We start from the raw sequence: 26,579 nt of genomic DNA, 5'->3' as shown, positions 1-26,579 counted from the left end.
AAGTGCAGCCTGCCCAGGAATGGTGCCGCCCACACGGAGAGCTGACACAACAAGATGATGCAACCAGAAGAAACACAGATTCCCATGCCACTGACAACAACAGAAGCGGACAAAGAAGACGTAGCAAATAGATACAGAGAACAGACAACCAAGGTGGGTGGGGGCGGGGGGTGGGGAATAATAAATAAATAAATCTTTAAAAAAAACTCACTAAAAAAAAAAGGTCTCTCATTTCTTAAAGGTAAATTTTGCTCAAAATCCTCCGGGTTCCATGTCACTGTGCTGCTTTCCTTTCAGCCGACCTTCCTTAGTGCTTGCTGCTGCTTTCCTCTAATGGCAGCCTTCTGTCTCTGCAGTGTTTACTCAGGACACCAGTCGATTCTGATCCCACCCTCAGAGTTGGAAACCAACCCTGCTTTGTGGCTTCTTGCTGTGAGTCAGTATAAAGTGCGGGATACATTTTGCTCCTATTCAGTGATGGAGCTTTGTACCAAGGGCCTGGGCTCACAGACAGAATCACTCAAGGTAAGCAGTTCCTTTTGCTTATCTTCACCTTGTGACTAGTGGAAAAATCGTTTTTAACTCTGACTTTACTAGTGAACATTTAGTACTCAAGGATATTAATGTTCTAAGGAAGCAGATTGTTGGAAGGGTATGGAAAATGCTTAGATGAAGTTAAAATAAACCTCAAAAGCCAAGGTAAATCACTGCCAGGTGAAGTCTGCAGCATTTCTTTCATATGAAAAGTTGTATGAGTATTTTCCCACTGCCGCAAAATAGTTTCAGGTTACAGTGTTAAATATTTTACTGATGCCTCTAATTCCACTAGATCTACTTAAAAGATCCAAATTTGTTTTTTTGTTTGGCCAATTTCTTTACTGAAGGTAATTTATTTAGCCACTCTTCCTCTCTCTTATTTTTTTCCTTGAAGATTATTTGCACCCTACCCAAAATTCTTTTGTAAAATTAATTTAGCAATGTTTCTCAATTTTTTCTCATTTTATAATTGCCATTATATGAAAATTATAGTATTTTCCTCCATTTAAACCTAAGACATTCTGGTAGACAAATGTTCATGGTAAATTAAGTAATCCTTAATTCCAAGTAGCTAAAAGAAAATAGTTGTTGACCTGTTGTGATTGTGTTCCAACCTACTCTTCCCACTCGTACGTCCGCATGGGTGTATGTCTTTGAATATATGCAGATTATATTTGAGTGTTTGCAAATGTAAATATGCATACACACAAATTATCTGCACACATACAAGTGTGAGGCATTAAATTTACCTCTCAGATAGTTTGGTCTCCTCTTCACACTTAATGTATTCAGCTTGAACAGGAAAACAAAATGCAAGATAATGTTGATATTAAGCTATACAAATAAATGTATAACTATTTGAAGTTATATGTTTTTATAGGCAAATTAATTTACAAAGCATAATTATTACTCATGCCCACCCTGTATCATATTATAAGATGACTGAATACATTCTCATGAAGTTTTTGTGCATTTATAATAAATAACAAAGATATAATAGCATACTTGAATGATTATCAAGCACTTTATATATTCATTTAATATTTACATCAGCTTTCTGAATTAGGAACCATTATTTCTTTTTTGTAAAGAAAAGGAAACTGAAATATAGAGAAAATGAGCAATTAGCCCCAGATCTCACATTTAGTATATTTAGAGCCAACTTTTTGAATCTCTGACTCCATGCCCATAGTCTCAAACCCCATTCTTTATTGCTGCTTGAAGTGTTTGCATTTATAAATATGTTTCAAACTATCCAGAATTTTAATTTTTCCTATGACAAGATGTTTTCATCTTTTCAGTTTTCTCTATGCTAATGCCACCTTGAAAGATGCATGAAAAACTCAATGATTTTAATTTTTGGTAGTTATCCTCTTTACAGTTCTTATTTCCATTCCAGAAGACATTTTAATTCACTGCTTACTTTTATGTTTAAATACAATGCCTATCATTAACTTTGTTTTCCTTCAACACAGCCCAAGAAGTCTCATCTTTTCCCACAGGTCTTGTGCTTGACTCATTTGAATTCCTTCTTCTATGACTTTCGCTGTTTTGTTCAGTTGGCATAATTTAATGTAGAAACTGATATGAGCTTAATCATAAGAATTTGTGACCTGTTATGTGTCATAGGTCATAAAATAGTGAACTGTCTTTATGTAGCTGTCCAAAGATTTTAGTTTTCTCTTATAATATAGAAAACATAAGTTTATTTTCTTCATTTCTCTCCAGTGTGTGTTCTTGCATATACTTGCTTGTAGGAGTGTATATAAATACTTCTCTTCCTCTTCCCCCAATTTTTATCCTTTGATTATTTTATCCAGAAGGTTGATTTTTTTCAACTTCATTTCTTCATCATGGATCTTGCTGTTGCTTTGTGCTATTATTTAAAATATGCTTTTAATAATTTCCTTGAAAATCTGTGTGAATTCTGTTTTTATGCAGACATTCTGGAACAGTTTAATTAGTGACATGGGCATGGAGAAGCCTGGAAGTTAATAGCTTGTTGAATTTTCTGTTGCTTATATGGGATTCTGAGTTAAGCAGCTCCCACATTACACCGGGCTAAGCGGGTTGAATGCTGACTGAACATCACTATCGTTATTTCTAGGCAAGAGGACTAGACTTGTCCCGGGTGCGGACTTGTGTAGTGGTAGCCGAAGAACGGCCTCGAATAGCACTCACACAGTCGTTTTCCAAGTTGTTTAAAGACCTGGGCCTCCATCCGCGGGCTGTTAGCACCTCATTTGGCTGTAGAGTGAACCTGGCCATTTGCTTGCAGGTGAGTTTCACTGATGACAGTAAGTATTTGAGTCAAAAGAAGTACTTTTAAAATGACAAGTGCGTAGTATAGGTTTGCACTTTCTCCAGGTTTTACTTGACTGATGCTTAGATGCATTTCAAAGAATATCTTTTAATCAAATGCATGTTATTGGTATATACTTATTTCATTTTTTTTTTTTAATTATAGTCTGCATTTGTCAGTAACCATAATCATAACTAGCATTTATAGCTTTCATAGCACTTATTCTTGCCCTGGAATATTTTAACTTTCACAATTAAAGTGGCATTTTGTCCAGGCTTATGCTATAAACCTTTTAAAGATTAGATACTAGACAAATGTTTAATTGTAACAAGAACTCATGTCTTTTGAAGTTGATGTTTATTGATAATTTCCGTATGAAGAATTGTTTTACATTAAGCAGGTTTAGAAATTTCCTGCTTTAATGATAATATAGAAATAACGTTCCCTTGACTTAGGTATAAATAAAGCTGATCCCGTAAGATAGACTTGTATTAGCTGTGGCTGAAAAATACTTATTTTTCTTCATTAGCCACACTTCTCTCCTCACCTTCTTCATTATCTCTTTCCCTTTTTCAAACTCTTACCATGTGATCCACCCATCCATAGAGACCATCAGTATGTCAGATTAGGATTGCCTGGAAGGAAAGCCAATAGAAATGCTTTCACCAAATGCTCTTATTATAGTTTTATTCAGACCTAGCCACCCCAGGGCATTGCATAGTTTGTTTCCTTCAATCCATCAAAAGAACACAAACTTTATTAACAGTGGTTACATACATGCAGGAAAGAGGATTAAAAGATCATTGACAATCACCTCCATCACTCCTCCTTCCCACCCCACTCACTGCCTCTTCAGGTCATGATCCATCCCCCACACTGTTTGTTGACGATTGCCATCTTGGGTATAGATTAGAAAGCTTTTGATCTGTTTTTCTCTTCCCCAGTGTTTTAGGTGCTTGTGGCTTAGCCTTTTACTATATTAGAGGAAGTGCCCATCCCTTTTTTCTCATGTGATCAGTCTAACAAGATCACTTCAGAAATCTTAGCTATAAAAAGCATTTTTGTTCTTCGTGTGGTATTTCTTGCCCCTATATTCCTTCTCTTTGAATTAGCTCCATTTTTTAAAAGCATTATTAACTGCCAAATGTATCCCAGGAGCCAATGAAAACCTTGCTCTGATTGAAATCATTTCCCTTTTCTAGGAGGTAATCTACAGAATTGTATTTATCTTGCTAAACTAGCTCTTTATTCGAGTTTTCTTTCCCTATTCACTTTCATCTGCTCTTCATAAATGTTTCTAAAAGCCTTCTATTCCATTAGGAGAAATGGGAAATACAGGGTAAATTCAGGAATAGGATATTGCAACAGTTCCCCTCTCCTGGCAAGTAATTGAGGCCTGTCAGTTAAGAACAAATTAGGAATTTATGAGAGACAGGAACTTGGCAACAGTGATATTTATTCTACTTGTTTCCCCTCTCAGAAACCATACTTTGAAGTGCTCTTGAAATCTTTTTTGGTTGTTATTGAGGGTTGAAGGAAGAAGAGGATAAGAATATATTCCATATTAACTTAATAAGAATAACATTTAGTACTTGTCCACTTTCAAAAAGCTATGAAAAAAGTTTTATGATGTAATACATTATTAAATAAAATTTAAATTTTTGCAGATACAGGAAATAGAGTCCATATTTTTTCTTATTTTTTTATTTACTAATAACCTTGATCCAAAAATATTTTTAGATGGTCTGCAAGGCAGAAGTACATTAAATAGGATAAAATAAAATACAGTATGAATACATGAACACATGGAGTTAAGAGAAAAATAAGGGTAAAAAGGAGGTTGGAGCTAAGAATGAATTTAGCATAGAAGTGTTGTCCGTGAAGCACCTGAAATGTGAGCTCCATAAAGAAAGAGGTGTTTTGTTTTTAATGTTTTATTCACTGTTATATCCATAGCACCTAGAACAGTACCTGGAACTTCATAAATACTTAATAAATATGTATTGTATGAATGATGAATAAATGGAATTCTATGTCTTAACAGACTCTCCTTTTTATAGAAAATAATTTCATCATGATGACTCTTAAATCAAAAATTAATATCAGTCATTGGTCATGAAACTATTTTATAATCTTGAAAGCATCTTTAAGTATGTTTGCATTTTTTTTAGCATTTTTCCCCCTACTTGTTTGGTTTATTTCCAAGTCATTTTCAGCTAGTTTGTCATTCTCTGAATGGTTACTATTAGAAAATAAATGGAAATATCAAAGTGTCTGATAGTAGAGATAAATTAAAGTACATTTGTAGAAAGTAATGCAGAGCCACAAATCCGTAACCAAAACCCTTGGGGCCAGATGTGCTTCACAATGAGGGATTTGGGACAGTGTTTTAAAAGCTATTACAGCACATATGTCTATATTATGTGACATCCCCAATATACTGTGAGGCAGCACTGCACAATCACACACATTAATATTTCTACAGCTCAGAAGTTGATAAATACTTTCAGCAGCCTCATGCTCAGGTCAAATTTTACCATAAAAGATTTCAAGTCAAAATCCTTGCCCTCATCACACATTCCTTGTATTTGATGAACCATATAAATAGTATTTAGAGGAGTAAATAGAAAATTCTTCGGAAAAAATTAAAATTGAGGAAAAAGTGTTGGAGCAAAGGGGTGGCAATTGTACATTGTATGGTCAAGGAAGGCCCTTCTAATGGGGCAGCCTTGCAGCAAAGTGCTGAGTGAAGTGATAGAAATGCAGGTGAAGGTGGCAAGTGGAAAAGCCTTGAGGCAGGAAGTGGTCATTGGAAGCATTCACTTTTTATTAACTTGAAAACTTAAAAAATGTATAATAGGAAGTGGATTTGGTCCAACGGATAGGATGTCCGCCTACCACATGGGAGGTCCGCGGTTCGGGCCTCCTGACCCATGTGCAGCTGGCCCCCATGCAGTGCTGATGCATGCAAGAGGTACTATGCCACGCAGGGGTGTCCCCCGAGTAGGGGAGTTCCAAGCGCAAGGAGTGCACCCCATAAGGAGAGCCGCCTAGCACGAAAAAAGTGCAGCCTGCCCAGGAATGGCACTGCACACACAGAGAGCTGACGCAGCAAGCTGACACAACAAAAAGAGACACAGATTCCCATGCCGCTGACAAGAATACAAGCAGATACAGAAGAACACATAGCGAATGGACACAGAGCAGACAATTGGGAGGGGAGAAAGGGAGAGAGATAAATAAAAAATAAGTCTTAAAAAAAATATATATATATATGATGATGTTACCAAACCAACAGACATAGCCTAAGCTCTGGAGAGCAGAAATCCTATCTCTTCTGCTCCCTATTGTATTTCTACAGGATCTGATACATGCTCACTGGCAAATAAAGATTTGTTAAACATATTGACTAAAACGGAGTTTTATGTATGTTTTACAAATAAGGAGAATAGCGCGTAAAGTTCCTCTTTTTTTTTTTTTTCCCCGAAGTACTGGGGGCCGGAGATTGAACCCGGGCCGTCGTATGTGGGAAGCCAGTGCTCAACCACTGAGCCATATCGGCATCCCTGAGTTGGTTTTTTCATTTTCATTTGTTTTTTTCTAGGAGGCACTGAGAACTGAACCTGGGACCTCCCATGTGGGAAGCATGTGCTCCTCGGCACTCAACCACTTGAGTCACATCTGCGCCCCTGAATTTTTTTATAAGTTGTTTTTTCTTATTACAAAAGACTTTGCTGGGAGTGGATGTGGCTCAGGGGGTTGAGCACCTGCTTCATCCTGGATTTGATCTGTAGTACCACCTTAAAAAAAAACTTAAATATATAAAGAATTGCTTATTGTAGGAAAAAAAATACAGATTACCTGAAAAAATAAAGAACAACCACAATCCTATCTACCCAGCAATAACTGCCTTTAATGTTTTGATTTAAAATATAAGAAACACACAATATTAAGATATTCCTTAAATTCTAAAACCTTGTACCTAAATGTTTAAAGGTATTGAAAAAAATTTACAGTTTTCCTGTGGAACACCAAAATTACCAACACATGTGAAATCAATGATTGGAAATGTTCATTTTCAGTCAATTCATTTTTGTTGTTGTTTTTTTTTTACAAAATTGTTTTCTCAATCAGATTGTTTGCATTCCTTACTTAGTGGGCCACCAATTTGACTATTCTAGTAGAGGAGGAGCCTACTAGAAACAAGGGAAGAGTTGTTCCCTTATTTGATAACTAAGATTGATAACTTTGATAACTAAGATTGGTAATTAACTGAGGAAGAACACTGTCCAAATAAGAAATTACCCCATCCAAGCATACCAGGGTTCATAAAGTGTGTTCTCTGAGACAGTGTTTTGTAGAGTCAGCGCGTATCACTTTTGAAAGGATTGTCTGGGAAAAGCCAAGTTCCCAGTTTATGAGGTTCTATTACTGCAGGACTTAAGGGTTTTCAGTGTGTCAACATTCTGTGTGAGTACCCAAGGAGGACAGTCATGCATGATTTTGCCAACACTGATTTAACTACTGTTCAGGCACTTTTTAAAACATACCAGATATATGAAATTTTAAAATTACACAGATTAGCATGAGCTGCATTTTTTCACTTTGCATAGTCTTCGTTGATGGTGCGCTGGGCCTTTCAGGATCCAGCCTCAAGACTCTCTCTTCGTCCCCACCCCAACCCACCTCCTTTTGTGTAATTTTGTGCTAAAATACTTTCTCTGATACTTGGTACTTACTTCCTGCTTTTACTCTTAATACTTGGACCCATGCTGTTGTCTGCCTGAAATGGTCTTCCTGCCTTCTCCACGTGTCGGAAGTCTCTTTCTCCTTCAGGGCTTGGCATTCATTTTCTCTGCTTGGTGAAGCATTTTCTTATTCCTCCAGCTACAGGTATTTTCCTGCCTCTGAATTCCTGTGGCACTTCATTCCTCCTACTTTCTTAACATTTTCTATTTTATTTTCTAATATAAAAATTATTTATACAAATGTCTTCTGTCCTCTGGACTCTGTAAATACCTGTTAGAGAATGCCATTTTACTTACACATCTCCCTCAAGTGCCTAGCACAGTCTCTCATATTCACTCAGACACTTTTGAAGTTGAATAGATTTCATGGAACTACTGAAATTTGATTCCTTTTACTGGCAACCTTGTGCATTTAGATATGAATCATACTTATTTGGTCAGAGTCAAGTCTTCTGTGAAAAATAAGGGATATGACAATACTGAATTTTCTCTGAAATGAACCCATGGTGTGAATCTCCATCAATGATAGAAATCTATTTGTCCGCCTTCCTGGCAAATATCATCAAAGGATTATTGAGCTTCAAGCTCCTAACAGCATTTTCACCTCAAACAGGAAGTTCAGGTCCTGCACTTTAAGAAAAAGGCCTTTCACCCAAACGCTTGGTTGTTAAAATTATCAGACCATTCAGTTCCAGACAGCATCCAGTTAGACCTTCCCGCGCATCACTGATGATCTCATGTTAACATGAAAGGTGAGGCCTAAGAAAGTTAAGTGAGTTCATCCTGTTTTGCATAGTGAGCAAGTAACAAAACCAAGGACAGACTCAGTGGCAGACTATAGGATGCACCTTGACCATGAAGGTCAATATTTACACAAACAGCTTTCTAAAAAGAACTCATCATTACATCAAGAAACAGAATGCACTGTGTAATCTAACAGGGTAACATTTTAAAGAAATACAGTATTTTGCAACTTTACCTGGTAACCAGTTGCCAATTCTGTGTTGTTGATTTATTATCCAGGTGAAATAACAGCTTTGTAAGCTAAGTATTTGCAAAATTGAACTATTTATAGGTAGAATGGCATATGTGTTCTGTTTATTACTGCTTCTGTTCAGTTTACATTTCATATCAGACTTGCTCTTTCGGTAAGCTCAAAAGATCGTTGTGTATGCGCAACCTGTATATGTAGGTATTGTTAGTGAGAGCTATTCTCTAACCCTTTGTTGCCATATATATGGGAATTAATTAAACCAGGAATGAACTCACTGGAGACACAAACTCTAGTGTTAGAAGTAATCCCATGTTACCTGCTATTATGTGCTTTATTCAAAACCCTGATTTCTTTTAATATGAGGCAATCATGAAAATTGACAAATACAAAATTGTCAAATATACAAGTTGATCAATATAAAATGTTAAGTATGAGAATCAAAAAAGTTAAATATAGACTTGAGAACATCATAATTTCTGTATGCATTATTTCAGTTATTAAGTCTTAGAAATTGAGTGAATTTTTTTTTTTTACCCATTTGTAATTTTGAGGCAAGAAGTGCCAACATAAATCCTTTTGACATTCTCCCTTTGAGTTCCTATGTTACAGCTCTGTGGCAAAGGAATGGAATTGTATTATAAGATGTGGATGACTGATTTTGCATGACATACTGGTATGTTTTAGAATCTTTGCAGAGGAAAAATTTGGACCTAGGAGCCATTTTTTATACTCAGGAAAGACATTTCCCATAATTAGCTGTAAAAATGACCTTAATTTAAAACAATTTCAATTTGTTGAATTTATGATAATAGTGAACATTTGAAAGATCAAATTATGTCTTCTATGTTTAATTGACCTTAACATAAATTTCTTAGTATAAATTAAAAGTGTCATTTGTTTGTTAACCTCTTTTGAAAATTTTGCCTACAGCCACAATTACTCTTTTCAAAAATATAAGCAGAAAGCTTTTTGTTTGTATTAGGTTTAGAAATTTAGTTTATTGTAATACAAAAATTAGCATCCTCCTTTACAGCAGAGGAATGGAGGGGGAAAATATAGGTCTTCTGTTTTCCAAAAGAGATCTCAATTGTTTCTTTATTAGGAAAAAAAAAAGTTAAGCCATCTTAAATGGAAACCTCACCCATCATTATTGTTTAGAAAATAAGGATTAATTTATCTGAGGCAAGCTTAATTATAAATAGCTGTGTGGCATTAAATCAATAGTAAAAGTCATAGGCAACCTTAAATCTTAAAACTCGCACAACAAAAAAAATACAGCCATTCTTATGATGAAAAGTAGAGTGATTGATTGTTGAAAGAAAAAGGAGGAAGACTCATTGATATAAATCTCAAATAATTCTCAAAATAAAATTAACAGTTATAATAAAACTTTAATAATACTAACTCTCAATTCACCTTTTCCCTCTTCTACTTACCTATTACATCAGAGAAATAAAACTAAATAAGGTGCTGTCAGAGATTTTTGTATGTTCTTGAGAATTAGTCACATTCAGCAGAAACTTTTACATTCTGTCCTGATTTATTTTGTCCAAGATAATGAGAATTAATATTTGAAATCATGTACCCTATATTCTCAATTACCCAATATTTCAGTCAATATTCTAATTTGTAAGCACAGGCACCTCCTCTGGCAATTTGAATAAAAATAAATTTGTTAAAATATTATTGGCAGCTCTCAATCACCAAGGGAACTGGAGAATCAGTTTTGGGGCCATGAAGCCAGAAACAGTGGTCAATTCATGCAATAGGACCATTCTTCTAAAGACACCGGTGTTACGTTTGTACCGCTGACATGGCTTGCCCTGGACACTAGGCCCCACCACTAAAACACCTCTGCAGGATCTCAGTCTGATTGCAGACACTCCCATTGCCAAGAGAAAGAACTCACTTGCCTTTGTCATGTCATGAGTAGGTACAGCTGGTTGGCTAATGCTTGGTTATCTGCCCCCACCTTAGCTTCAAGGAATGCTGGAGAGGAGATCATCTAGTATTTTCTGTTACTGTAAAGGGATGGTAGCTCTGCATCCCAGCAAGATTCAAAAAGTTAGTAGGTGAATTAGTCATCCAAAGGTGCTGATGCAAAGTACCAGAAATCTGTTGCTGTTATAAAGGTTATTAATTTGGGGTCAAAGCTGACAGTCACAAGGTCCTAAAGAGTCCAACTCACGGTACCATAAGAGGTACTTAATCACCCAAAGTCTGTTGCCATCTGTTGAAGCAAGATGTGGGGCAGTGTCTAGTTCCATCATGATTCCACCTTGATATTTTGTAACCTGTAGGCTAAATTGTGAAACTTCACTACCACCAGCATCTGCTGTGCAAAATTGTGGGATGAAAGAAGAGGAATGCTGATTCATTCATTTATACAACTTTTTTTGGATCTGTAATGTGTGGGAGGCACTGGGGAGTTACCAAAATGAAGAAATAGTCAATGTTGGATCTGCCAGTTGCTGTGTCTTTCCATTTGTATACTCAGGTACATTAGAAATAACTATTGTATGAGTTTAGAGTTTGAGGAGACTAGGATGAGATGTCCAAATGATGTCATTTTGAAAGTTTTGCAAGCAAATGGTTTTGGTTCTCTCATGCTAGTCACAATGAGTAATTTTTTTTAATCAAATTCACTGAAAGTCTTTGTTTTTAGCCTGTCCCTTGAACCAAAACTGTAGAAATCTGAGCACCTCACTATTTAATAAGTTCAGCAGCACCAGCAGAAATACTCATTCCATTTCACAGTCTGCGTGCTTTCATACTGTTCTATGGTAAAACCATCCCCTAAATGAAAGCCTTCAATGGACTTAGATCTGGCAGAGCTCTGCAGACTTTTTCTTGAAGGACCAGATAACAAATATCTGACCTGTAGTCCATATGGTCTCTTTCAAAGCTGCTTAGCTTTACCAGTACAGCTCCAAAGCAAAAACAGACAGTACATAAATGAATGGGTATAGCTGTGTTGCAGCAAAACTTTATAAAAGCACATGACCATGGTTTCCTGACAGCTTTAAAGTAGTTTGATTAACCAGTTTGCCAGTGTGTGCCGTGGACTCTCAGAGTCGAATCCAAGGAATAAGCTGTGTTTTCTTTGCCTTTGTCCCCTACGAAGCCAAATAATCCCAGATTCCCCCTATTTTCCTGACAGTCTTTACCTGCAGTTGTTCCTGATATCAATTTCTAAATCAAGGTGATAATAGCAACCACAGAAACCAGCTTTGTTTAATTTTAGAAAAGAAAAATTACTTAAAAAGATTTAGGCCTTCCATTTGCTTGTTTCATTTTATATTTGTACATAGAAAGTCACAAGAGACCATTGTTCCCACCTTAACACTAAGAACAAACTGATGTATGTACAAAATCATAGATTTTAAGAACCATTGGAGAGCTGAAGAGTCAAAGAAACCTCAATAAACTAAATTCTTCTAGGAAGAGTAGAGACCCTTATTGGTTTCATCCCTGGCAGAGGAGCAGGAGAGAGGAAGAAGAATTTACCAGAGAAAGGGGTAAAGAAAAATCAACCAAATTTTTAAAAAGAAACAAACCATTTAACAGCTATGCGCAAGGAGTGTGCCCATAAGGAGAGCCGCCCAGCGCGAAAGAAAGTGCAGCCTGCCCAGGAATGGTGCTGCACACACGGAGACCTGACACAACAAGATGATGCAACAAAAAAAAGAAACACAGATTCCCGTGCCACTGACAACAACAGAAGTGGACAAAGAAGAAGCAGCAAATAGACACAGAGAACAGACAACCAGGGTGGGAGGGGAGGGGAGAGAAAATAAATAAATATATCTTTAAAAAAAAAAAGAAAGTGAAAACATTTTTAGACAGGACAAAGCTGAGAGAATTTATTATCAAATGTTCTACAAGAAACATTAAGAACTTCCTCAAGATAAAAACAAATTAATAGGAAGGTGGCTGTGGCTCAATCAGTTGGACCCCCGTCTAGCATATGGGAGGCCCTGGGTTCACGTCCCAGGACCTCCTTATGAAGGCAAGCTCACCCGCACACTGCAGAGAGCTGCCAGCCCGCAAGCGCTGAGGAGAGCTGACTCAGCAAGGTGACACAACAAAAGGGGAACAAGCAAAAAAAACACAGAAGAATGCACAGTGAATGGACACAGAGCAGACAGCAAGCAAGCTGCAAGGGGAGGGGGGAGAAATAAAATTTAAAAATAATAAAATACAGACACAGAAGAATATACAGTGAATGAACTCAGCAGACAGCAAGCAAAAAGCCGCAAGAAGGGGAGGGATTTAAAAAAAAAAAATTGACAACAAAATGAAGCCCAAATCTGTAGGAAGAAATGAAGAATACTAGAAAGGATAAATACAAGGAAACTTTTAAAAATGAATAATCTGTTTTTATTTTTTATTTTTGAATAATCTGTTTTAATGAGGTGGAAACAATTTGGTGATTGACCTTTGTGTTTTTTAGAAGCAACTTTTTCTTATAATTTTAATATATTTTTTATTCGAGAAGTTGAGAGCTTACAAAACAATCATGCACAATGTGCAGAATTCCTATCCAACACTCCTCAATCAACACATTACATCGTTGTGGAACATATGTTACAGATTATGAGAGAACATCATCATACATTACCACTAACCATGATCAGTAGCATATGTTTGGTGTATTTTTTCCATACCCCCCTGTTATTAACACAGTACCTTCTTTGACAGTGATGCAAGAATATTACAATACTGCTTTTAACTATAGTCTATAAGGTACATTAATTGTATTTTCCCCATGCATCTCCATATTCTTACTACCCTATAATAGTGATGTACATTTGTTGAAGTTCATAGATGAACATTCTTGTGTTTGTACAATTAACCACAATCCTCATCTACCTCCAGGTTCACTGTTACTCAGTCCGTAGATGCTTATTCTAACTTTCTTTTCATTGACTTCTCTAGACTACACCTCTCAGCCACAATCCCATTTACAAACCAACTGTGTTAGTTATACCATCGTGTGTTGCCATCAACTCTATCCATTTCCATGCCTTTCTACAGTCAAGCTAATTAAAAATTACATACTTCTTTAAAGACTATTCACTGTTCCAAATAAAAATAATAGTTGCAGTATTTACAGCATCTATATAAGTACAATGAGACAACAAGAACTCAGAGAGGGAGGTGGATTTGGTTCACCTGATAGAGCATCCGCCTACCACATGGGAGGTCCAGGGTTCAAAACCAGGGCCTTCTGACCCGTGTGATGAGCTGGCCCGCGCGCAGTGCTGATGCATGCAAGGAGTGCAGTACCACACACTCCCCACATAGGGGAGCCCCATGTGCAAGGAGTGTACTCTGTAAGGAGAACTGCCCCACATGCAAAAAAGTGCAGCCTGCCCAGGAGTGGTACCACACACACGGAGAGCTGACACAGAGCACACAGTGAATGTACACAGAGAGCAGACAACTGGGGGTGGGGGTGGGGGGGAGACATAAGTAAAAATAAATCTTAAAAAACAGGAGGGGAGATAAATGGAAATACAGTGTTGTAAGATTCTTTCATTAGTAAAGTATAATAGTCTGTGAAGATGGACTGTGCTAAATGATACAAATTTAATCTGTGTAACCACTAAAAACACAAGGTTAGAGAAGATAAAATGTTATACTAAAAATACTCAATTTGAAAATTTAAAAAAAAATCCTTGCAACTATAGTACATAGTGAGCCCTAAGTTAAGCTAGAGACTTCAGTTAACAGTACAGTTATAAAATGTGTTATCATCAATTGTAATAAATGTTCCATACCAGTGCAAGGTGTTGGTGGTGGGGTGGTGTATGGGAACCCTGTATTTTATGCATGATTGTTCTGTAAACCCACAACTTCTCTAATAAAATTTTATTTACCAAAGAAAAAAACAAGAAAGGTGAAACAAAGTCTACAAGGGACAAATAAAAAAATAGCCAGTTATATCAATAATTATATTAAAACTAAATGAACTAAACGCTCTCAAAGAGTCAGACGAAATTAAAAAAGAAAAAAAGACCCAACTGTATCCTATTTACTAGAAACACATTTGAAATATAAAGATACTGACAGGATGGGAATAAATTGATAGGAAAGTATATACCATGAAAACTCTAAGCATAAATGACTAGTGTGGCTATATTAATAACATAATAAACACAAAGTATTGCTAAAGTATGTTTCATATTGATAAAGGATTGATACATCAATAAAACAAAAAAGTACTGAATGGGTAAGTACTGAGAACCTGAACTTCGAAGCATATGAAGCCAAACTTGACTGAACAGAAAGGGGAAAGAGTTGGAAACTTTAGCATCCCTCTCTCAATAATTGATGGAATGATTAGAAAAGAATCAGTAAACATATGGATTTGAACAACACTATGACCTAACAATCTAAATGAAGAATACTATACCCAACATGTACAGAATTGGCATTATTTTCAACTATACATGAAACATTCAAGTAAGACCATATATTGAGCCATAAAATAATTTTCAGTACCAACTGCCTGCATTCTTCAGAGTATGTTCTCTGGTGATAATGGAATTAAATTAGAAATCAATACCAATAAGCTATCTAGAAACTCCCCAAATATTTGGAAATTAAACAATATACTTTTTTTTACTTTTTTAAAAAGATTTATTTATTTATTTCCCACCCCCACCCCTTGTTGTCTGCTCTCTGCGCCTTTTCCCTGTGTGTTCTTTTGTGTCTGCTTGTCTTCTCTTTAGGCAGCACTGGGAACCGATGCTGGGACCTTCCGGAGTGGGAGAGAGGTGCCCAATCTCTTGCGCCACCTCAGCTCCCTGGTCTACTATGTCTCTTATTGCCTCTCTTCTGTGTCTCTTTTTGTTGCATCATCTTGGCTGCACCAGCTCTCTGCACGGGCCAGCTTGCCATGCAGGCCAGCACTCCAGCGCCGGCCAGCTCACCTTCACCAGGAGGCCCTGGGATCAAACCCTGGGACTCCCATATGGTAGATGGGAACCCAATTGCTTGAGACACATCCACTTCCCAACAATATAGTTCTAAATAAGCCATGGATAAACAATCATCACAAGGAAAATCAGTATTTAAAATGAATTATTAATGAAAGTACAACATATCAAATGTTGTTGGTTGTTACTAAAGCATTACTTAGCAGTAAATATTTAGAAAAGAGGAAAGCTTAAAATGTTCTTTAAGAAATGTAAAATATAAACTGTAATGTACTTATATGTACATTAAATAAATTTTTAAAAGAGAAAATTAAACCTAAAGTAGAAGAAAGGAAATAAAAATAGAAATGAATAAAATAGAAAATGGAAAAATATTAGGGAAAATCAACAAAGCTAAACTTGGATCTTTGAAAGAAATTAATAAATTTCATAAAGCACTAGCAGCACTGACCACTAAAAGTGAAGTGATTGATGGATGGTACCCAGTGTTGGCAAAGCAGGGGCAACGTGAAGCCCCATGTGTTGCTGTTGGGAATGTGGAATGGTGTAGCCACTTTGGGCAGTGGTTTGTCAGTTTCTTGGTACAATTGGACATGGACTTCTCACATGACCCATTAATTCCTCTCCTGGTTGTTTACCCAAGAGAAATTTTAAACACAGTGGAAATACCTTTCAAAAGCAGAGACTAATGACTTTTTTAGCCATAGATATTGAAAGATTTTATCACCAACAGAGTCATGCTGTAAAAGAAATGTGAAAGGAAATCCTTCAGGCAGAAGGATAAGGGTAGATTTAAGCATAACCATATCAATAATACGAGAATCCAAGTTAAGATGCAGGGAGTGACTAAAATCTTATTCTTTGCTGGTAGGAGTATAAAATTATCCAACTACTTTGTTTTCTTTTTAAAGATTTATTTTTTATTTATTTCTCTCCCCCTCCCCCCTCCCCCTCAGTTGTCTTCTCTCTGTGTCCATTCACTGTGTGTTTTTCTGTGACTGCTTCTATCCTTATCAGCGGCACCGGGAATCTGTTTCTTTTTGCTGTGTCATCTTGTATTGTCAGCTCTTCGTGTGCACGGCGCCATTCTTGGCCAGGCTGCACTTTCTTTCGCACTGGGCAGCTCTCCTTACAGGGTGCACTCCTTGCGCGCATCAGCACTGCGCATGGGCCAGTTCCACACGGGTCGAGGAGTCCCCTGGTTTGAACCCCAGACCTCCCATGTGGTAGGCGGACACCCTATCCATTTGGCCAAGTTCGCTTCCCAAAATTGTCCAACTACTTTGGAGAATAATTTGACCATTTCCTTTAAAGTGAAACACATTTCAACCCTATGAGTCAGCATTTCTAGAAATGTACGCAAAAGAAATGAAAAACATGTCTACAAACAAATCTGTATCTGAGTGTTTACAGCAGCATTTTCCTGATCACCCAAACTGGAAATAATTCTATTTACTCACAGGAAGATGGACAGATAGATTGATACAGCCGTAGAGTGTACGGAACAAAATGTTGATACAAATGGGTGAATTCCAAAATTATTTTGTTGAATGAAAGAAGCAACGCACAAAAGTAAAGTTTTCGTTCTTGGGCGTGGGGGAATTGGGCATTTTTTTGTTCTTTGGGAAGTAGTTACATGGGTGTATACCATTGTCAGAATTCATCTAACCGAACACTTAAAATCTTTGCATTTTATTGCATGTAATTACACCTCAATTAAAATTTTAATACACAGATTGGCTAGGAAAGCCAGAGCACCTGGTTTGGGGTCATGCAGGCAGGAACACTGCTTAAAATTCAGCCGTTGAAATTGTTCAGTGAAGGCACCAAACAGCAGCTTATTCTGCCTACACTGCTTGCGAAGGACCCAGATTTACCTTTAATGCTGCTGCTTCTGTTGCTCCAGGAAGTCAGTTCTGCTGAAACTGTTTCCATGGCAGAAAAAGTTCCTTGCTTTTTCTCCTTCTTTAGCCACTAGTTTTTTTTATTTCAAATCAGAGTCATTTGTTTCCAATTTGTAGTACCAAGGCCATAGATCTTTACTCTCTGTGCCAGAAAAGAAAAGTCAACATGTAACATTTTATGACTGTAGTTGGAGGTGTCCTCTGCCTCCCACACAGACTTCGAAGGTAGGGGGCATTTCCTTATCGGAACAGATTTGTGCTGGGCAGCGGAAAAGAATGGCTAGTGTCCATTACACTCAATAAAAGTACGTTCCGTAAGCCAGCACTTCTCAAGCTATTAGCCGTAGGAATTCTAATGGTCCCCAAGGGCTGCTGCTTTTTTTTTTTCCTTTTGAGTGCAGATTATATCTATACTTACTGTGTTAGAAATGAGAATTAAGGACTTAAAAATATTTATTAATCATTTAAAATTAGCAAGTCCCATTACATATTAAGCATCATGTTTCATGGAAAATAACCATATTTTCTAAAGAAAAAAAAAAGTAGTATGACTGTATTTTTGCAAATATTCTTTATGTCTGGCTTGAACAAAACAGCTAGGTTTTCATATGTACTTCTGCATTCAGTCTGTTGCATGTTGTTCGGACTAATGTACGGGAAAAAAAATTGGCCTTACATGGGATTTATATTTAGAAAAGAAAGGAGTATTTTAATAGCCTTTTTAGATCACTGAGGATATTCCTTTTTGATATCATACCAAAACTCAAAAAGTAATAATTTCTTAAAGGTTTGTACTCTCATGAAAATCCATTAGTCTATATTGCTGCACTTTGGATGGAACTTTTACCCATGCAAAATTTCATAATTTTATGCATTATTCATTTGGAAAATATTGATCACTGAGCAATGCAGATTTTTCAAATATTGACACATTTCATTATATAGTATCAAAAATCACATTGATGTAACCACTAATCTCGTCAGAAAAGTCTTTGACATTGAAAAGTTGACAAGCACACAGTGAAGGATAAAAGTTTTCAGAAATAACTTCCGGTTGAAAACTCAAATTTTGCCATTGGCAACAAATAACTAAGTTGATTTCCTTGTGTTAACAGGCTGACTTCTTTCATTTTAAGGAAAATCTTCACCAGATACCCAAGTCTGAACTTCTATAGTTTGTGCTATTCTTTTACGTGAAAAAGCAGCAAGATCAGCTTGCAACTCAATTGCATGCATGTTTTTCCTAGAGGCAAACATCCTCCGCCTGTATGCAGCATAAGTGCTTTATTTGTACTTCCCATTTCATCCTATAGAATATTAAAAAGCTGTTGAGTCAGATTTAATAAATTTAAGACTTATCACACACCATCAAAGATATTCGTACAGGCAGCCATTCTGTTTTGTTTTCTTTACAATTGCATGGCAGTGAGTAGGACAATTTGGTCCTTTTCCTTGACTGATGCTAAGGTGTCTACATTTTTAACCCCCAGGCTTTTGCACCATTGATGTGAGTTTCAGCACAATGAAAAAGGCAAATAAACAACTTAGAATTATTATGAAAATAGTTTTGATTTTATGAATCCCCTGAAACGGTATCAGGGACTCCAAAAGTCTGTGGACTGCACTTTGAGGACCACTGTTTTTTGTTTTGTTTTTTTTCCATTTTTTTATTATCTTCTTTTTTTTTAAAAGATACATAGAACACACAAAATGTTACATTAAAAAAATATAAGAGGTTCCCATATACCCCACTCCCCACACCCCTCACTCCTCCCACATCAACAACTTCTTTCACGTGTGGTACATTCATTTTTTAAACTATCATTTAAAAAGTAGGAAAGTGACTTTTACAGAGACCGTAAATTGAGGAACTGTGAAGGTTTTCTCCCTTGAATAATTAGTATACTAAAGGAGCATATCAGTGCAGCTGTTCACCATGCCCTTTTCAGGTAAATCCAAAGTTTTAATTCACTCTTCCAAAATAAATATGTACCCAAAAAGTGTGTCAAGTCAAGAGGGTAAGGATATCAAAGTAGCAAAATCCAATAAATGGAATTTAGAGGCTCACCCTCATACCTGCTACCTGGGAGGACTTACGAGTCTCCTAAGCCTACCTCAAAGTAAATCCCTGCCACCGCTAAACTTTTGCTCCTTAGATGATTTTCAAAAGTTTTGCATATTTAAGAAATCAAATAGCCTTGTTTGTGGAAGGAGTTTCTCTAGTTTTGTATCTTGAAAATTCAGATTTTTCTAGCTTAGGTGTTTTTGTTTTTTTTTTTTTTAATTTGGAAACTTCTGTATTTTAACTTTTCCCTCTCAATTTATTCTTTTCTCAAATTAATTCAATAGACCTACTTTGTTCCGGATACTGTGTTGTTTCTTTCATGCATGTTACAAAATGAAAAATTGATTGGCAGTCATAAATACTATTTCTGAGATACTTACCTTGAGCCTTTCAAAATCTTTGAATTAGAATAATTTAGAGAAAACAGAAACTTATTTTTTCCAAGTTAATTTTCAGATAGCAAGGGATCATGGAGGAAGGAAATTATTTATATCATTATGTTCTGCTTGAATTTATGCAGTACAATTCCTGTGTGCCTTTATAGCACACACACTTTTACCCACCTATTCTTTTCTTTCATCATGTCCTGCTTCTGTTTTTTTAAAGCTAAGGGGACTAAGAGATAGTAGCCAGAATTATCATGGTGAAGTAGTAACAGAAGAAAGAATGGGATCATAATTTTTAAAATCTTGAACCCTTCCTTTTTATTTGTGTGTGTGTGTGTGTGTGTGTGTGTGGACTCTGCTCTATTTTGAGGAGTGGTAGTTTTTCAGCCAGCTTTGCTTTATTACTGATTGCAGTCCAAGAAAGCTAGTCATGAACTTCTTTTCTGTTGACTCCTTTATTTTTGGAGTCTGACTAGTAATTGCAATGGTAGGGATTGTGGACTGGTGACAGGCTATCTACAAACAGTACTTAAAAAGAACAATTGTACATCAGTCCAGATGCCTATGGGATAACTTCTGCTTTTTCCACCTTTTTGGGAATATTTGGAAAAGTGGCCTAGGCAAAAAGGTATTGCAGTGAAGTTGAAGCATCTCTTTTTGGAGGAATGGTCTGTGGGAGGAGATACTGTGATAATTGCCATAGGATGCCCCGTAGCAGGCAAATTCCTCATTAGGCCGATGAGCCAGAGGACACTGGAGCCCAGGGTTTGATTCCTTTATTTTCAGACCTACTTATGCCTTCTTTCTTTTACCTCTTCAACTAATCTTTTAGATGACTCAGGGCTAGATATACTCATTTCAGATTTAAAAGCTTCCAGGGTCTCCTTCTTTGTTGTAAGAAGAAACATGGAATGATTTCAATGGAGGAATGGTGAACAGATTTGACAAATAAAATTCATATTCCCCACTTCCCTCAAGAAAAGAAAGGAAAAAAACCCTCAAAAAAAGCACCATAAAATCACACTATGCAGTAATACCATTGACCTTAGGTATTGAAGAATCACTCGGTTCTCTGTGTCCACTATGCTGGGGCATCTATTATTCTCTCTTATGTTGCTCTGTGAATATGTTGACATCTTTTTAAATTTTTTTTTAGCCTTTAATGGTACAGTTATTAATTTTAACAATTTCCATATTTGACATTGTTTTTGATCTTCTTTTTCATTTTGTTCCCTGCTTTTTGCATTCTCTTCCCTACCCCTCCCTCTTTTTCATCCCATTTTTAATTGTTGGGTGGTTTCGTTTGTGTCTGTGTCTGTATGTCTGTGTTTATTTTTGGTTTCTGTTGTTCTGCTGTTCTCTCCTTTCTTCTTGTTCCTGACCTCTTGCTGCTATAGCCTCACAGGCTGTGGAAGCTGGCCGAGCAGGTAGGGGATTTTCCTGTTCGCTACATACAGTGCCAACCTACCTACCGCCCTATCAGCTCCCAGCAGTGGGACAGACTAGAAGTTGAGTGCAGAGACTGATTGAGGGGGTTATAGACCCTGTGATGCAAGAGTACAGATTTTCTCCAATCTCTTCAAATATTTCACACCCATGATAAATGTTGTGCTTCCATTATCCATAACCCATGGTTTGTTTTGCCATTTGGGGTTCATCTCTGTTTTACTTCATTTTCCATTTTTGGTGACCTGTTTTATAATTTGTTTATTTTTTTAATTGGCCTTCTATGACTCTGTGTTTTGGGTTACTCAAAACATCAAACCACTTCTCCACTCAGTGCTAGTCTGTAACACAGCTTTACTGAATAGCCATGCAGTTAGAAAGATATTCTTTGTATTGTACTATCATTGTAAGCGTCCACCTAGAGTCTAATTTGCATGTGCTGTGTTCTCTCTCTCTCTCTCTCTCTCACTCTCATTCTCTCTCTCTCTCTCATGAGATACTAATGATCAATATTCTTGAATAGTGCACTGTGTTTTTAATGAGGTTGTCTTTATTTTTTTTCTTATATTTAAACATTCCTTTGGCATAAGGTTAGGATTCTCTCCTTAAGAATTTTAATGTAGTTCTACAAATAAATTCCGAAGGGCTTCCTTATTTTTTAGAAAGCTTATTTTAGGTTCCATCTTTTCCTACCCAAGATACTGTATTGCCTTCCCAAGAAACTTAAGTAAAATTATTTTTGTTGTGTAAGTGTAATGGCTTTGCTCTTATATGGACAGAGATCCTGGACAAAAGTCAACCCAGCATATTTTCTAACGGGATGTATAGTAAGATAAGATTTCTGGCCCCCTGTGTTAAATAGTCAGATAGCCCAAGACCACAAAGTCCTGCAGAGCTGGCTGGGGATAAACATACAACCTCCCTTACCTAAGTCACAGATAGAAACAACCTTCTAAGTTATAGGGAAAACTAAGGCACAAATAGAACTAAAAGGAGAAAAATAATTATCTTGTATCTCTTCCTTTTTGATCTGTCAATTCATGTCTTTTGTTCTGCTTCAGTATCTTGGGCTCTAAATATATCTTTTTGGATGCATGTAGTAAAAATTTCTCAGCAAATGATGCTTCATATCCTTGACAACCTGCTTCTGCCAGCCAACCATTTTCTCAACAGTCCAGCCTTCTTTTATTTGGCAAAATGTGAGGCATGTCTCTTTAATTTCTTGCTTTGATAGATGTGACTGATAGTCAAGCTGTGGGAAAGTCCAGTATTCTCTTAATACAATGTCCCTTTGCGAATTTATATTATCAAACTGAAAGTTAACAGGTATCTTCTAGAGTATGTTCTTACTGATTATACTTTTTCTTAAGTTTCATATTTTACCAAAGAAAATGCATAATAGCTAGTAGAAAGCATAAGAACACATTCCTTTACACTATAATTTGAATTAACCTCAGTCTGTCATTGCTTGCAGGGGACCTCTGGACCTGATCCAACCACTGTGTATGTTGATATGAGAGCCTTGAGACATGACAGGTATGACTAGCTTGTGATTTTTTGGGGGGGTGGGGCTCCCCAGCATCCATAGAGGAAAAAAAGTAAACAATACACAGAATTATCTTATGAATAAAATGTTAGGGGTGGGCAAGTTGGAATTTCTCATCATTGAGCAGAATGCTAGAAGGTGAGCATTTTTCCACATTCTAACCTATTTAGTTAACATACCCCATGGGGGTGGGCGACTTTGTTTTGATGCAAACTAAAGGTGTCTTATTTAATTGTCTAATTACAAGGCAGACCCTTGGTCCTTTCCTTTGACTGTTTAGTCTGGCACCATTTTGTACTTCATAAATATCAACATTCAGACCACATTTCTGTATATGAATTGAATTTTTTGTGAAGGAGTGCCCATAAAAAACTAAAATAAAATTTGTTACCTTTTCTTTGCCTCTTCCTAAGTGGCCCCATTAGCAAGAATAAAAGGCAAAGTTATTAATGGGTATTTTAAGAATGCCTCAGGGAGAGAAAGGGATGGAGGCAGAAGCAAGGAGAGGAGACCAATAAAGGAAATTTCTCCTCTAACAAGTAGGACCTATTAAAATGCCTAAGTGGGAAAAGAGGATTTTATCATTTTCACTACAGAATTTCCCTCGTTGAAACAGATCATTTTTTATTTACTTATAAACATGCCATTCATACATGATGCAATTAATGGTAAGAGCATACCCTAATATCTTCTTTTATAAATTGTTTCCAGGTGCTTAGTAAATGTGTTGCTACACGCCAAATACTGTGCTAGTTTCTTTGCATTTTCTCATTTGCTCACCCAACATTATATCATTATGCCCATTTGACAGATGAAAAAAAATAGACTAACAATAGTTATATAATTAGTAGGTGGGAAATTCTGGAAACCTAACTGGTCTGTCTGCATTTATAGCTTGAATATATTCTTCCAAGACAGGAACTCCTGACTTACAGTACCTCTGATTGTGCTGTTGTGGGGACATTTTGGGGGCTGAAGAGAGATACAGAATCCCGCCAATGAACTCTTTAAATTTTAATTTTCATGCCTTTGGGTGAGACATAGGTGCCTTTCCACTTAGCCTCTGTAATTATCATTCCCTAATGCTTTACAACAGTTCTGGGGGGGTGGGGGGGTTTGCCACCAGAGGCCATTTGACAATGTCTTGAGGTATATTGGATTGTCAGATGAGGAATGGAAGTGGTACTACTGAAATGCAGTGTGTGGAGACCCTAGATGCTGTTATACATCCTGCAGTGCACAGGAGAGACCCCCCAACAGATGACCAAAACGTCAGGAGTGCTAAGGTTGAGAGGCTCTACCTACCCAGCCCCTGAAAACATTTAGGTGTGTAGCCCTTGTTTTAGACCCCATGTCCTAAGACATGAAATACCCCAGAACCAACTCTTCTACAGTTACAAAAACCTAGAAAGGTAGAGGTCATACGGTTAAAGCCCATCGTTGCAGAGTTAGAGAACCTGAGGACCAGAGAAAATAACTGACCGACCTAAGAACACTCAGCTACACTGAAGCCAAGTTCAGTATAAAACATTTTCAAGACTCAGAAACTTAGCTTTAAAGAGCTGAAGTAACCCATTCAGGAGCATAAGCTTTTCCAAATAATTTTTATAGGAATTAAATTATACTTTTTTAAAAGCACAGGTGTCTATGACTTCCTCAAAACCTGAAAAAGCAGCTCACAAAAGAATAGAGTAACATTTGTGTAGTTCTTTCTATGGCGTGGCCCTCAAAATAGAAGAAAACTAATATTCTAGGACAATGAATTAAAAACTGCTGACCTTTGGAACCCTAAGAGGATAGATTTCAGATTACAAGACTAGTAATCACAAAAAGTCTGTTTATCTCACTTGTGTTGTGAGTGTCCTGGAACATCAAGTCGGGTTGAGAGAAGGGACGTTTTTCCTCCTGGAAAAGGACACAACATCTGAAAAACTCTTTACCAATTTTTGGCCTACCCTTTAACTGTACTCAGTAGTGGCAAACCTGCCTAATGAGAAAGGACATGCTTTGGAAGTAGAACAAGTGTAGTATATAACTAAAAGTAATAAAAGTTATGCTATCAGATCACTGTCATTGTACTAGAGTTAGGAGACGTGAGTCCTGGTATATGCTTCCTTCATGATTTACTAATTATTTGACCTTGGCCAAGTTTAATCTTTTTAACTGACAGTTTTGTCTTGTTTTGTAAAAATTATAATACATACTTGTCCTGACTCCTTCACTAACTCATAATTAAAAAGCAACTGAAGTAGAAGTGTTTTGTGAATTGGAAATTGCTCTGCAATTATACATTATATAAAAATAACTGTCACTAATTTCATTGGTGACTATAACAGCAGTGTTTATTATTGTTAGAGTGAGTCAGGACGCATGCTAGGGGAATGCACACATAACTCAGGAAAGCTACAGTTGTTCAAAGTGTGCTAGACATCCTTCTTATGTCTTCTGTTTAGGTCCACTCACAAATATTTCTTCAGAATCATATCTTACATGCCTTTTTTATTCCTTGGTTTGTTCAAAAATGTCCATAAGAACTTCCATCACTCTCTGTAATCATAGGAGTCAGCTCTGAAATAATTTTAGCTGTTTCCAAAAATCAGATTTTCTTAGATGGCACAGTTGCTTCCATTTGAGGATGTTTTGAAGAGCATGTGAATGGTTCCAAGGACAACCCATCCTCAAGGAAAGTGCCCCAGATGTTCTGAAAGTCCTTGGAATAAGCGTCTGAACACACCACCACCCCCCACTACTATTTTGAAAAGGTCAAGGTTCATTCAGTAATTGCTTGTGTATATATACACAGCCAATCATAATTATACAATTACATCATAAATACAAACAGAATTAGAAGTTAGTCATCCAACAGTGTCCTTGAATTAGCGTAGCAGGATCTATATCACGGACAGTACAGTGAGATGGAACCAGACCGAATGATAAATACTGAAGTTATTAAAGCTTTGCTGCCCTGCTTTCTTTTCTTTTCTTTTCTTTTTTTTTTTTTTCTGAACAGTGCATAGCCTATGAAAACACACTGAAACGCACTGGACTCCCACCCGTATGCTGACATATTAATACTAGTATAGACACCTTTGTTTAGTTTGGCTATTATTTTTAAACTCTCAAGGCAGAACCAGTCCATAGGCTGAGCGAGACATCTCTAGAAACAGCTGGAATATCTCTAGAAACACAATCACAACAGAGACCCCAGCCGCCTAACTGAGCTGCTATCTCTGCTTAATCTTTATGTGTAAGATGGCTTTTTGAGTAGCCCTGACAATCTCTTTTGATCCCTTGGGGTTCCTTAGGTCCCCTGTTCCCTGCAGTTTTTGCTTAAACTCTAAAAGTAGGAAACTTAACCCAAGTCTTCCCCCAGATTTAAGGAAATAGTGAAGTTAATAATGAAGAGAATGCAAACACAAACCACAGTGAGACACCTCTTCATACCCGCCAGGATGACTATTATTTTTTTTTAATTGAGAGAGAAACAGTAAGTGTTTGCAAGAATGTGAAGTTGGAACTCTCTTGCATTGCTGGTGGAATGTAAAATGGTACAGCCTCTGTGGAAAACACTTATTTCCTCAAAAAGTTGAAGAGTTACTATATGACCCAGAAGTTTAAGTCCTGTGTATATACTCCAAAGACTACAAAGCAAGGACTAACATAGATGCTTGTACACCATTGTTCGTAGCAGCATTATTCACAGTAGC

General features: G+C 36.8%; 1 protein-coding gene across 4 annotated transcripts in view; it reads left to right on the top strand.

Moving 5' to 3' along the window:
* DIP2C (disco interacting protein 2 homolog C) overlaps positions 1–26,579 on the top strand; it is a 534,437-nt gene that overhangs the window by 465,329 nt on the left and 42,529 nt on the right. For 2 of the 4 annotated variants that reach the window (XM_004454049.4, XM_004454047.4), the window contains 4 exons: positions 357–525; positions 2,645–2,815; positions 21,278–21,307; positions 22,801–22,862. In XM_004454049.4, the coding sequence (XP_004454106.1) occupies positions 357–525; positions 2,645–2,815; positions 21,278–21,307; positions 22,801–22,862 (432 nt within the window). The remainder of the gene's footprint in view (positions 1–356; positions 526–2,644; positions 2,816–21,277; positions 21,308–22,800; positions 22,863–26,579) is intronic. The other 2 variants (XM_004454050.4, XM_004454048.4) reach the window with 1 other exon arrangement.

Source organism: Dasypus novemcinctus, chromosome 5 (genome assembly GCF_030445035.2).
Source record: "Dasypus novemcinctus isolate mDasNov1 chromosome 5, mDasNov1.1.hap2, whole genome shotgun sequence".
Classification (NCBI taxonomy): domain Eukaryota; kingdom Metazoa; phylum Chordata; class Mammalia; order Cingulata; family Dasypodidae; genus Dasypus; species Dasypus novemcinctus.
The sequence above is the reverse complement of the archived record's forward strand: the minus strand, read 5'-3'. Positions and strand labels throughout refer to the sequence as shown.